Here is a 14,684-nt window from a genome sequence, read left to right on the forward strand (position 1 = left end):
TTAGTTAAATGTACAGATAGTGAAGTCCTTTAATCAGTGTAGGTGGGTGTAACGGAGGCAGGTCCGAAAACACACCTCTGTGCAATAAGGATTAGTCCTTAAATACAATCAGCGTGGCCATAGACAGGGTTTGCGGGTTTGGAGGAGTGGTCTTTGCCAGCATAGAAGGAGATGGGAATGAGATGTTTATTCTGAAGGAAACTAGCAAGTGTCTGAATCCCTACATTCTGGTTGATATTTGGCTCAGTCACCCAGCAGACAATCCTCTATTAAGTGTTTCTGACAGCGGGCCTAGTGAGAAATTACTTCTCCAAAAATGTAACTTAGGTAAACAGATTGGTTTATTAAAAATGTGTATTTACTGCACTTACCAAGTGATATTTTATCAGGTTGTTTTTTTGAACTGCAGCTCACAATATCGTGATTAATATGTTTGAAATATTTGAAACACTTTGGTGCTGATTAGCAAAACCTTTTCCTGACTTAGTATTCTTCCACCTCGTAAAAGCCATTGTATAATGCATACCATGCTTTTTATAATGTATGAAAGATAGTCATATTTTATAGCATGCAAATTCTTACTTGGATTGGGAAAACGCAGTGAAAAATGAGTTGTTATGCAGATCTGTGTACGCGCACTATGGCCTGGGAGGGTACACCTGTGCCGTAACCACCCGCAGAGTTATCAATTTTGTCATTCACAAATAAGCAGGCCTTCACCCCATACATGTATCTGACATTTTAACATTCGCCCAAAATGGATGCAGTATGAATGTGGTAGAAGGTGTGGCCAAGTAAATAGATCAGTGTAGTTTTTGCAGGATATTGTAAGGTGATTTAAAACAAGATTTTCCTTTCACTTTCTTCTTGCATAATTATTTGATCATCATAATCCTAAACACCATTACAACAAATTATGTTCTGAGGCCAAACGGATACATGGGAAATGACTGCAAAGAATTGTTATGCCTAGTATTTTTCGTTCTAAAATAGTATCTTATTTTTATGGAGAAAGTGTAGTCATATTTATTGTGATTTTGTGCTAGCGTAAATTGGTGTATATAATGTTACAGACTGAGTTCGCACTCAGATTAAACTCTTGCAGTTCTGACTTTAGTGTTATGGCAATGAGGGTTCAGATCAAAGTCAATGAAGGATGGCTAGAGCATCGCAGTGCAGTGCATTACACTGTCACCATATGGCACGGGCGCAAAGTCGCTACCAATAAAATGTCTGTGCATCCTGCGAACGCCTGGGCAGAGGCTCCCATGATCCTCTCTTTTCTTACCCTCAGATGTATTCCTCACGCTTTTCTAAACACCTCTAGAGCTGTGCACTGTAGTTCTGCCCCAGAAGGTCTAGCCGAAGGTGCCCTTTTTAGGTCTTGCCCGAGCCAGTGCATGCGCTGCTCTGCGAGACGTTTAGTTAGAGCTTTTAAAAGTTCTGCCAAACAGCCTAGCGCTTGCGTTCACACGCACGTGCACGCACGCAGCCATCATCTTTCAGCACCCTGGCTTTCCTTTATGGCTTTCCTTTGCCGCGCGCACCACTCGCAGGCCACCTCCTGCTCCCCCTCCCACCACAGAGTGCGTCCACTGATTTTCAAGAGTGCTTGTCCTTCAGAAGATTTGGGGCCAGTACAGGAAACCAAAGAGGCGTAGGTGAGCTTTCACCTCCCAATGAACAAGATCAGACTTTCTATTTTTTTAAGGCACCCGGACATTCCCTCTCCCCATTTCATATCCCACCACGTCTATACCCAACAAGCACAGGGCTCCCTTTGTGCATTTTTACTTAATTTCAGGCAGTGGAAAGGCCTGTGTGTTCTCCGCGCTGTAACCGGTTGCACAAATTCCGAAATGACCACTGCTTTAAAACTCTTTACATAACCGATTATACGCACACATTAACCAAATGCTGTCGCTGCGACTTACAATACTGGTTGTTGCAGATACAGGCTATACTGGACAAAGACAGCCACATCTGACTCCCAGAGCACAGTTAGGTGATCCTTTAGCCACAACTGTGTACCAGACCACAGTTGGGTGCTTTGGCCACGAAGCAGTCTTCATGCTGGCAACGTGTCACCAAACTAGTCTAACCTTACGAATTACACATTAGTCCAATAATCATGATTTAGGCAAGATTGTGCGCCTAAAAACAGCACAATCCTAAGTCTGCCTGCGCATGCCTGTGGACTGGCATTGAGAGGTTGACAGTGGACTGGCATTGAGCGGGTGCACCACATCCACATTTAGACCATCTTTTTGCTGGTGGAAGTGTAGGAGGTGTATGCTCAAGAGCATCTAACATAGGGTGGTATAGGGGGACCCCATTTATCCACCTTTCATGTGGTAGGATACCACGAGGCCACCTTCCCGCAGCAGAAGAATCTCTTCAAGACGCTCCTACCATGTAATGTACAATGCAGAAACAGCTGGAAAATGGGCAATTCATTATCTTTACTGCCCACTGAGAACAAAACACTCTACTTTGTGTACACGTTCACCGCTCAGTATTTTTATTGGCAGAGAACAAATACCACCCAAGGGGCATACTTTTTATTCGTAATACATTTGACTTCAATCACACTTGGCAGTTTTAGGAGCCTATGTTGAGAGCATATTGCCCAGGCTCCAGACATTTTTTCTCCCTCTTGGATATATGCGGTTGATTAACTGCCAGAAATTGAAATGAGGTGTAACAGATATGCACTCGAGAACATACTCACAAAGCCATTTGAGTTTTTAACTTCAACTTACTCTCAAAGTATTTACCAGTCTAAAAACCTTTTATTCATAGAATGTGGATTTCCACTTTTAAAGATAGTTACTCATACATACATACTCATACAGCTGTCTGATTGTCATAGTATGTCTTTACCAAGAGCTTAAAGGGGCCTGCAGCCACCCACTGCTTACCATTGGTTGGATTTACAGTTACTCTCATTTTCATACTTCTTATTTCATACGTTGCATTCTCCATTTTCTGTCTCTTCCTCCCCTGGAGCATTCCTGTTTACCTTGTCATTCCATTACTTTAGTTTAGTTTACAGCACAGCTTTTTTCTGGTCTTAAGCACTCCACGAGAGTGCGTATATTTTCAAGATGTCCCACTACGGTGCTTCTCTTTCCTCCTCCATACTCTGTTGCTCCATCGCGCCATTCTACCCTCCCCTCCTCTGTGATGCATTCAAAAATTTAATATGCATAATTTCCAAAGCCGAATTTTTATTTTGCGGATTTCACCCTCACAATATTTGTAGTAATTGTGTACTATATATTATTATGTATAAACACTCATTATATCCAACAACAAAAAAATTGCACAATTTCAATAAATCAACAAGCATTGGCATAGCCAATAGGTCTCGCTTTTGGGACCTTATAAGTATTCGTTATGCAGCACAATATCCTTGGTGCAACAACATCAACTGTTGCATGGCTAAACACTTATAAGGTCCCAAAGACGGGACCTATTGGCTATGCCAATGGTTGTTTATACCAGTTGGTGAGAGGCATGGCAGAGACAGACAGTGAAAGTTGGAGCACGGTATAAGGAGAGTAAAACATGGGGTAGGGACCATTCTCTGCATTTTGTTTTATCAGTTGGACTGATCTGACGCCTGCTTTCCTTCTTGTACTTTGAGCTCTATAGCGCTGCTTGCTCAGTCCTGTGTCCTGTCTGACCGTTTCTTTATGCTGTCACCCTACATCTGTCTCCTTTATCCTTGCTCAGCTCTTTATGCCATTCTGTGCGTTTCCGTCACCTGGTCTCTGTTCCTTCCAATGCTCTGTACTTTCTACTGGAAAATTTATCTCATAAAATTCCATGTTTAAAAATTTGAAATTCTTTCTGCCATTTTGAAATAACTGGAAGTCAGTGACTTCCACAATCAAACATTGAAATTAAATGTTATGTTATATGCTGAACAAAACCTTACTGATCTGCGTTTATATATCTGATACCAAAATAAAACAGAAAATAGGGTAGCAAGTGGAGGTTTGCAAAAGTCCCCCTGTGTGCACAGAGATTGGAAGGAGATAATCAAGGAGATCTGGAAGGGGAAAACTGGACATCTGCTGTTAAAGAATACGTCCAATGCTCCAAATATGGAAGCAATATTTTAAGTACATTACAATCTATGGAAATATTTGATTTCCTCGCTCATATTTCTGGAACTTTGTTGACATGTTTGGGCTTACAAGCATCCAAAAGAGCTTCACTAGAGCAATGCCTTAGAGTGTCTCAGTAGCGTAAAGTTCCTCAAGATTATGAGGACCTGTGGGTCACCTGCCCATGGGTGGAACCCGATCCCCAGGTTGTTTAGTAACCATAGTCTAGCTTCTTGTACATGCTGAAGTGTTGAGGGATTCCACTATCTGTGATAGTGCTCAGGTTGAATTTGTCATGATGAGTTGGGTATTGGTTGGTTGATAAGGATGAGAACCATTTTCTGGGGGTTAGGGTTGTTCTGATTGGCTCTTGAATTGTAGTCAGTAATATTTGACAGTCTATTGTGTCAAATAAAGAGATTGGATCCAGTACAAATAAAATGACCATATGTCTCAAAGATGGATCACCATTTCACAGGTAGAGCTTATTGGAAGCCGATACAAGTTATTGCAATGATTGCACAGCTAACATAAGTTGAATAGCAGAAAACAGTCTTGTTTTAGCTCATTGCTTAGCTTCTGAAAAGAGACTGGTGCTTTCGGGGCTTTGCATTTTATTGAAGCTAGGCAGAGTTTGGACGTTTACGAGCAAGCTAATTCTAGGATCTCTTTATACAACTTGTAATCTTTGTATTATGTCTTGGAGGAGGCTTTATGGCTAACTAATGTCTCCTGATAATGCTTTTTCATGCCTCTTACTCGGAATTAGCTACCAATCCAAAAATTATAGCTAGCCCCATCCAGTGCTTCATTTGTAAAATAAGTGTCAGGGCGCTCGTCAGAAGGCCACTGCTGTCCGCATCACCCACTGCCTCTGCCAGAGCTGCCAGTGACAGCACCAACAGACTAATAATCATCACATCATTAAAAGTGTGACAATTTCAGGCCCCCAAAGCTATAAAAACGGCCTGGATGGTAGGTATAAGCCATTTATTATTGTGCATTGAATTAATAAACCGCTGTTCGACTCACAGTGCCACCATGTGCAGATTGCCATAAGTTCTGGTGCTGAAAATGAAGTGCCGGTGCTAAGCACCAGAAACTACCGGCTCAAATTCAGCACTGGCCCCATCCATTCAAACTGTACTGTGGCAATCCAATAATTATACTAGCTGGATCCATTCAAATTGTACTGTGCCAAAAACATATGTGCTGTGTTTTTGTCACTGTGTGGTTTTAGAACAGCCCAGTGCTGTTTCTAAGCCAAGCTTAAGATCACTTGAGGCACCACCAGCAAGAAGCACCAGCCTGTCCCAAGAAGCAGCAAATATCACAGATAACTCCACCATTGCGGGAGGGGAGGCCAGCTTACGCCGTGTCTACGGCTAAATGAATTCATTCACCATCTTTGGCAGTGCCTGAGGCACATACATCCCTTTCAATGTAGCATCTTGATGTGCTAGGGAATCGCCAACCAAGGACCCTAGCCTCAATATCAGATTAATGTATGTCTAAAAATCAGTGGCCCGAATCAAAAAGTGTGTGAAGAATTATGACTTGTGTGTCCTGCACCTATGGATAGCTACAGTTGGGGTCTACTTTAAATTCAAATACCTTTCAGTCTTACGCATAAATAAACTGCTAACGGGATAATGCATAACATAGTATTGTTTGTGCACTGCTGATTTATGTCTGATTTCCCTACATGTGTGTATTTTGCACATCACTTGCATGAGAGATGCATAAGGTTAGAAAAAAATCTTTTTGGATTAAAGTTCCACTGTCCAATTTGTTTTTCAATATAAATATTTCTCACCATGTGTCGGGGACTGTTGAATTGACATGCATGTGATTGTGTGTGTGGCACTTATGCCTGGAAAAATCTTAGTGACTCAGGCCTTCTGTCTTTTGCGTATTGTATTTTGGCTCCCAGGTTGCGATTTTTATGGCAGTTCTGTATGCAGCAGCGATCGTTCATTGCCACACTCTCTCTCTCTCTCCCCTTCATTCATTCATTGCCCAAACGCAGATGCTCGGTGGAGTGCCCTTCAGTCTATTTTACACAAGTGTGCATAGGAGCCCAATAACCTTCCTACACAATGCGAGTGGTGCACTGGGCAGCGTTCATGGCTTGTCGCTTTAACTGCAGTAGTTTGCTCCAGTGATAGATGAATGAAGCGAAGCCGAGCTGACTTCCTGGAAATTACTGTAGCTTCACAGAACCCCTTATGTCAGCAAAGACACATTAGGAGAGAAGTGGTCAGCAGACATCAGCAGTTGTTTTCACGTCCATTACCAGGGCACCTTTAAGCACAGTCTGCTTAGCCAGTAAGCAGAAGTTATTCGAGTTCACTGGAAGGAGGAGCAGTGGGCCATCATGATCTGCTTTTCTTTACTGGAACTCGCCAGTCCAGCTAAGGCATAAAGTACATGAAATTGCTGTTTTAATTAATTTCAGCTTCTTATTATAAAAAAAAAGGTTGGTGAGGCCTTCTGATTTTAGACAGAAGTGAGGGGGGTTTAAATGAAACTGGTTTTCCATGAGTCTGGTTTTAATTCTTAAAAAAATTAAAGATTACAGATTACATCACTTGACTCAATTTTTCCCACTTTTGAATTTGAAAGGTCCACATTTTCAAGTTTCACAATCTAAAATGGTGTGCATATTGTAATATATTACTTGAGGACCTTGTCCAGTTGATTATAATTTGTGGAGGCCTTATAGCGCACCGAGTCAAAGGCAATAAAGTAAATAGAACATTTCAGAAGAGCAGGACTGTCCATTTATCCCATCCCCATCGGGCATTTCCCCGGGCGGCCGAAGCCATTGAAGACTGTTTTTTGAAGGTCAGCGGCCAGCTTCTGCCTTCTTTTCTGGTTCCAACAGGGTTTATGAGAGTAGGGACCGCAGAGGCATGAGGAAAGATAACATTAGAGAAAAAGAGAAAGAGTGAGAACAAGAAAGAGAAAGACAGACAATATGTAAGATAGAAATGGATAAAGACTGGATATTTTTTTTTGACTGAGCTGCTGTTAGACCTGGTTTCCTGGCCACCAGGGCACTCGGGGGTTACTACACTCCAGTCGCATCAACTGGAGTGTTTCCCACTGCTGTCCTGGGGCCTCAGTACTAGTGGACCCAAAACTGGATAACCAACTACTCCTCTCCAGCACTTGACTCTCTCAGGGTAACGAGACAGAGCAGTCCAAGGCTTACTCAAGGAGGTGAGGTGAAGTTAGACATTCAGAATACAGTGTACACCGTACTACCAGCTGATAAACTCAATTAGCATTGCATATTACAGACCATGTTTCACAGGGCTGCTCTCATTCTCTAGAGCCTTGATACCAATCTCTGGATTGAAAGGATATAGTTTCAGCATAAGATGTGAAGTCAAAGATTCTTGATCAGCCCCATAACCCCCACCCAAAGCGACAGAAGTGCCCTCCCGTCCTGAGTGAGGACACTGCTCTGGTGGTGTCAGGGATCTGCCCACAGGTGCCTGATGTCTTGGCACAGTTTACTGGAGTCCCACTAGTCCAGTAGCCACTGGCTAGCTGTAGTAGGGTAGTGTTTCGACAGAGTGCCAGTTCACCTGATACCACTAGAGATCTCAAAAAGAAAGGTGGGGTACTGTTTCATTGGCCTCTATTCCGAGCTACTGCTTGTACAGGCTCCACAGCACAGGAGAGGAGCTTAGAAGGAATTTGAACTCACCTTCAAGGACTAGAATCAAGCCTCCCCCTCTCTCGCTCCCTGGATGTGCTGCAAGCTTCCTTTCCACACCAGCTTCCTTGATGTGCCGCTTGCCTCCTTTCCACACCAGCTTCCTTGATGTGCGGCAAGCCTCCTTTCCACACCAATTCCCTTGATGTGCTGTAAGCTTCCTTTCCGCACCTTGGGCAGCTGTCTGCAATTTCCTTGTTCAAAAACGCACGCTCCACAAGTCTCACAGAAACAGCTGGTCTTCTCCCATGCTGCTGATTTCCTGGATTCTCATTGAACTCTTGGCGGCAGACTCCATCCGTGATAGAGAAAACTTCCTTAAGTTCCAGATGCAGTGAGCAAGTGTCTTATCTCCTACCTTCACACTGCGGGTCACACCTGGCGATCCTCGGACTGACCTAGTGTGGCCGCCTTTTCAGTCATAAAACCAGTCTTGAACAACAGCTGACCATTCAGGCCAGACTTTTATCACCCCTTATTGATAGGCTCATCCAATTAGAGGGTCTATTAGAGGGTCACCTCTTATTGATAGGCTTATCCAATTAGAGGGTCTGCTACTTTTGTGTCCTGAATACACCTCCAATCACAAACCATTCATGGCATGTTCAATGCATGGCTAAAGAATGCAGAGATGACATACAGTCGTCCATGGTACCAACATGTGCAATTCCCTAAAGAGGAAGTTTAATTAACTCTAGCCCAGGAGGCACTGACCAGCGGGGGAGGGTCCTCTTAGCAGAGTTAGTGCAGTTAAACCCAGATAAGAGCAGAGTATCTACCCCAGCCCACCAAGGAAATGTGTAGAGGCACAGGGGAGGTAGGATGTCCAGCAGAACAGCTTGCATTCCTCACACTGGCTCAGGTCACCATTCTTCCCCATTAAACCCACGGGCTCTCAAACACACGTCAGGTAGACAAAGGCAACAGGACCACAGGCATTGGTCAGGAGGGTGGCTAGGAACTCACTCCTCCTGACTCCACCTGTACATCTATGTAATGGAGGAGCTAAAAGTTTTCTGCAAGAAAAGGCGATGGCTGTGAAGAGAAGGTCCACAAGTGAGGATCCTAGGGAGACCTGTATCGCTATGAGGCAAAACACTGGGATGCAACACTTCAAGGTGACTCTGAGGGGGAATCTGAGAAGGAGGATCTCCAACCAGAGTATCAAGAGGGCAGTGGTCCTGAGAAGGAAACAGTGTGGGAAAGGTTGGGTCGTGAAGAGAAGAGTAGGATTCATGCTCACGACCTAAGGCTGAAAGAGCTGGATGAAGAACTTGAGAGGTCTGAGGCTGAGAGAGCCTCATCCAACAAAAATAAAATGTGTGTAGCTCATGAACTGAGTGTGAGAGAGATGGAGTTGGAAGCCATGAGGGTGGATTCCAGTTCAGATGGTGGCAGAAAAAGTGTTATGTCCAGTACTGAGGAAGAAGTGTGCACACCCACAGATGTGGTGCCTCACTTGAAGGAGGGGTTTGACATGCACTAGGGGGGTTCAGGTTTCTGAGGTAGCTCCAGTGGCAGGCACGGTCTCTGGGGTGGATTGGGAAATTGGCACTGGGAGTCATATTCCTGGTGTTTGGAGGGGCACTCTACTGGCCCTAGGTGTGAGTGACAGGGAGAGGTGTTCCCTCGTTGAAGAAGCCCTGGAAGTGAGGTATGGAGACACCCCTGAAGAGTGTGAGTACCAGGAACAGTCTGATACTGTCTCACCAGTCTCAGGAAGGTGATATTGGGTATTTTACAAGGCACTGGATGGTGAGGTGAAGTAGAGTTTGATTAACATGTGTGGGACTGTATGGTCTGATTTTTGATGAGCATGGGTTCCGTCCCTTTTCAGAGCTATGCCAACACCTGATGAAGTATGAGTTCTCTGACTCCAGGGAGCTTGCACTGGAGGCAGACTCTTTAGTTGATTCCATAGGGTCTGTGGAGGCGTTTGGGAGTGATCCTGAAGGGGCTGACTGAAGTTTTCCCCATCCCTAGGAGGAGGTAGACCAGATAGGTCCCACTTTAGTGGGATGGGTGAAGGGTACCATGTCCTTTCTCATTGGAGAAGAATGAGGGGTGAGCTGATTCCCAGAGTGCCCATAACCCGGTTCCAGAGCCTCGTTGGTTCCATGAGTGAGCATCAGGGGGGCATAGTCTGTACCAGAAGGACCTTCCACTGCAGGGGATCCCTTAGCATCAGGTGAGATGAGGGAGGTGGCTGTGACTAGCGTTCCACCCGTTCTGGAGTCTGGCAGCACCACTCTGGATAGAAGGGTGCAGAAGTCCAGAGAAAGGGTGAAGGGGGAGACAGTCCCTAAGGGGAGAAACAGCGGGGCAGGGGTTGCCAGGTCTGAGGTCACAACACCCCAGGACTGACCCTGGTGAGGCCACTTCTGGGCTGGGGGTCTCCATGCGCTGTCTGATTGACAGGTGGCTGGGGACATGCGCCAGGCAGACCCATAACACATGTGGATTGTGTTTTCCTTGGGAGGGTAGTGCTACTCTCCTGGAAGTCCTGGTTTGGCAGGCACAAGTCCAGCCTAGGGCTGCAGACCCTGGGTAGGAGGGCCAGATTCAGGTGTCCCTCCTGGCCTGGAGGGAGTGGCAACTGCTAGCAGTGTCCCTACCGTTTCCTCTTCTGGGGGTGCCACTCTGGTCGGTAGGTGCAGAGCCCCAGTAGGGGGTGCACGGGGAGGAAAGTCTTGCACCTGACTCCTGTCCAGCCTAAGGGTATAGATCCTAGGCTGGGAAACCAGTTGCAGAATAGCAGCCCTGAACTGGTAGGATAATTGTGCAGATTTGGATAACCAGTAGGTAGATATTCTTAACGTCATCAGTAATCACAACCTGTCGGTGAAAGATAAACTAGTCATGTGAGGCGTGCATTGTTTGCATTCCAAAGAGAGTCGCCTAGCTGCATTTATGAGCGCAGATCACATCCTCGTGGGATTTGGAGGCCTCAATTTTGCTTTTCTCGTGTTTCTGCAGCTACTTTTTCTAATTTTTCAATCTTCTGTCATGATTGACATCTTACTCTGTGACAGCAGGAGCACTCCTTTTGTGTATTGACCTTAACATGTCCTCTGGGTTTCAGCATGGTATGATAAACTAGGCTTCACATGCTCAGAGACGGAGAGATGTGAGTTTGGGCATGTGCTGTACTCATCACAGGAATGTGACCTGTCAGCAGGAGCAAACTTTGTAAAATGAATGAATTATGTTCTTTAAAGCAGGTGGGACAAATTACAACCGATACCTCCGCCAAATCTGCACAATTGCTACGTGTCAGTGTTTGTGATTATTGCTGCTTCCTTGTACTAGGATGAGGGTACGGGTAGTGCTGTGTGGGGCCCCGTGGACCTCATTATACTGTCCAGGGAGGCTGTGTTACTAAAAATGTTATTTACTACACCAGGATCCACAGTCTGAAATTCCAGTCTCACAAAGGCGCAAATAAGTGACTTGTATGTTCTTTTGCTTTTAAGTAGATGAAATGTGAACTTTTCGGACAGATCTGAGCATTGATACCTCCCAGTACCATATGTCGACATGATGTGACTGATGTCAGAATTCAGTCTGAGTTTTTTATTATTAATATTCCAATTGTTAAAATATACGCATTGAAAAGAGGTCGGTAAACGATGAGACAAGGGAGCTGATGAGTATCTGTAAAGTTGTGGGATAGCAAAGTTTGCATAAATACCATTCGATTGTCCTTTTTTTAAAGAGCACCGAATACATATACCCAGAAAGCTCCCCAGTTCTTACAAGATATCTTTTGCTGTGCTGCACTGAGTAACTCGTAGAAATGCAGTGATTCGCGCTCATCTGTCTAGTTGGAGGAAATGACGCCATCTTGTCTCTTCTGTTTGCAGAACACAGTATCCAGCAATACATTACACTGTGGGGGAAACCTGTTACAAAAAGCACCGTGTATTGTTTGTGCTGTAGGAGCTATTGTGGAGAGTGAAAAACGTTGACTGACCACGATGGATCGTATGGAGCTGCAGAAGGTGAATTTGGAGCAGGACGAAGAGAGTAATAGTGGAGAGAGCACTGAATATGGCTATTCAAAGGAACTGGACTCGGAAAAAGTGACAATAAGCAGGTAATAAAAACAGCACATGCACATAAAAGACTTAAAACACGTTTGAAAAATGTCTCCATAATAATAATCCCCCGCTAAATGAATGTCAGATCCTTAAGTCATATTCATTTGGAATACATTTTTCACAATACACAGTTTCTGGCATTGGGCCGTTGAGACAAAAAGTACATTCATCAGCCAAAATCTTGCCTAGGTATATGTCTATGTGCACGCAGTGGCGTAGGAAGGGGGGTGCGGGCCGCCCCGGGTGTCATCACTGAGGGGGTTGACAAAATGGCAAAAATATCTGTTTTAAACACATATTTTTGCCAGTTTGTTAAGCTTGGGATGACAAGAAATGTTCCGCACCGGGTACCACCTGACCTTGCTACGCCACTGTGTGCTAGAGATATGAATCATGATATTGCATTAAAAATACCTACTATATAATCACTTAACAAGTTACTAAGCTGGATATTAAGCCACAGCCGTGGAGGTAGAAAGACATCATTCTTGAATACAACAGGTTGAGGCCTATTTCCTGTGCTCTGGTGGTGTTTTTATCACCACAGGATTGGAACACGGAAGAGGCGCGGCTATGTAAAGCTAACCCGCTCTATCCTGGAGACCAGAACTGGTCTATGTGGTATGTCTTGACATAGTGAGAGCCACTTGCTGCTTGCTGGAGTCTCAGAGGTTCTTCTGCTTCTGTGGAGGGGTTTGGTGCATCAAACATGGCACCTGCTCTGCAGATTTTAGTGCCTTCAATGTAGCCGACACGCCAGCAGCTCCATGGGATGCAAAGGGATGCCCACCTACCTGGCAGGGAAGTTTAATTATGGTGGGTGATCCTATGCTAGGGGAGTGGATGATTTAGGATCTAAATGAGCCTCTTGGATTTAATCGGTCCAGCTCCCTTCCACTGCAATTGCACGATCCTGGAGAAATCACTTTTGCCTTCCAGGAACTCAGTTCATATATTTTGCAAAATTTGTAATACTTATAAGTCTACAAGTTTTATAATCTGATTTTTAAGGGCCCTATGAAAAACAATAAATGTACATTAGCGCATTTGGGTGAATTTACAAAGCAACCTTAATTTCCTAGGGTAAGTCATCATACTCAATTCACAACAAGTGCATGGCATTCAGCAAATTTCCCATAGGTTAAATCTGGGTGGCCACTGTGACCGTGCCTCGACACACTTAAAGGATACGTTTTAAAACAATTTTTAGTCTGAGTTAGGTCCCAATTTAACCTGTTCTGTAGCCCAGGTTGGTAATTTCCTGAGGCAAATTCAGAAGATACAATGCACTTGTATTTACCACATCTTGTCACTGATAAAGGCAGTCTTGATAGAGAAGTCACCATCTCATTCAAGATAGAATATGACTTGAAACACCTTCTAGAAGCAGCCGCACATGAGGAATATTGGTAGGGTACAGAGAGGTACACTATGCTGCGGCGGTGTATGCGGGACCAATATATGTGGCTAGGAATCATATCATGTCAAGTGAGAAGTATTTCTGTCACTGACACTTTAAAAAAAAAATCTTTGGAAGGGTATTGTTCAACCTCAGAGGCCCTGAAATCAAATGATATCTTTTCTCCTCATCATTTTAGTCAATATGCCGATGAAGACGATGCAGAAAGCCAGAAGTTCCTTACCAATGGCCTTCTCGGGAAAAAGAAGCTGCAGGAATATCAGGATGAACAAGTGAGTTGCTTTAAGTTTTAGACATTTCTAACATTTGCTGTTTGCATCGAGCCTGCAAACTGGATTCTGCTGGTCAGCAACACGTCAGACCCGCATTTCCTTATCATTCGCTGAACGCTCAGTGTGTTTGTTCAATCTATTGCTGGGAAAGAGAGAGGGTGCCCCTCCTGCCATATGGTAAAATAGATAAATCATACTGAAAGCAAGCTCTGGCTGTTTCAACTTGAGAAGCAAGTGCTTAGAGTGTAACCTGCTCGCTCCATACATCTTCTGCATTTGAATACTATAGTTCATTTGAGGTGTTTTCTATAGTGTATCACTTTGCGAAGCATGTTGTCGGGGGCCCATTCGGTAGGTTAATAAGACAATGTGTTTGCGTATTTTGTAATAGTGGCGACCTTATGGAGTGCAAGGCCCTGTATGGTTTCTGCGTATTGGTGTGTTGCTCATGGATGTGGGGTCGGTTTGTACAAACAGAAACTAAAAATGTTGGTATTGTATGAAAGCAAACTAAAATTGTTGGTTGAGGTTCATAAGAGTCCATCCTGTAGCTGAGGTAGATCCTCCCTCTTCTTGGGCAACTAATCCTTGGCTTGGAAGCCTATGTTCCGCCATTTTATCTTTGCTTACAATATTAAGTGCCTTAAGCAGTTTCCACTATTTATTCGGAGTGTGCATTTTTGGTCCAACCCATCTCTCCCCAAACAGTGTCTGACGCTGTTGGCAAGGGCCTCCTTCCTCTTCCTTCTCCAAATCACTCTTCCTGGTCCAGCAACTCAGAGAAACAATTGTAGAAGTGACAGCTCGCTTTGGAGAGCAAGACTTTCCGTGAATGGTGGGCAAATACTGGAACTGTAAGGCGGCTATAATCCTAGAAAGAAATGTTCCTGGAAAGACTGACTGTGTAGAGAACCTCGTGTACTTTCAATATTTGACCAAACACAATACCTGTTTGCATTTCCAGCCGTATCTGAACCCCTTCCAAAAATCAATTAGCATGAAATGCAGAATGACGTCCTTTTCTGCGACTTTAGTGTGCAGTATTTCACA

At 44.3% G+C, this 14,684-nt stretch overlaps 1 protein-coding gene across 2 annotated transcripts in view; it reads left to right on the forward strand.

Annotated features, from left to right (window-relative positions):
* The window catches only part of SLC38A4 (solute carrier family 38 member 4), a 247,924-nt gene that overhangs the window by 181,040 nt on the left and 52,200 nt on the right, over positions 1-14,684 (forward strand). For both annotated transcript variants that reach the window (XM_086919126.1, XM_086919125.1), the window contains exons 2-3: positions 11,706-11,938; positions 13,541-13,634. In XM_086919126.1, coding sequence (XP_086775252.1) covers positions 11,820-11,938; positions 13,541-13,634 — 213 coding nt within the window. In that variant the 5' untranslated portion in view covers positions 11,706-11,819. The remainder of the gene's footprint in view (positions 1-11,705; positions 11,939-13,540; positions 13,635-14,684) is intronic.

Source organism: Lissotriton vulgaris, chromosome 1_1 (assembly GCF_964263255.1).
Source record: "Lissotriton vulgaris chromosome 1_1, aLisVul1.2, whole genome shotgun sequence".
NCBI classification, from domain to species: domain Eukaryota; kingdom Metazoa; phylum Chordata; class Amphibia; order Caudata; family Salamandridae; genus Lissotriton; species Lissotriton vulgaris.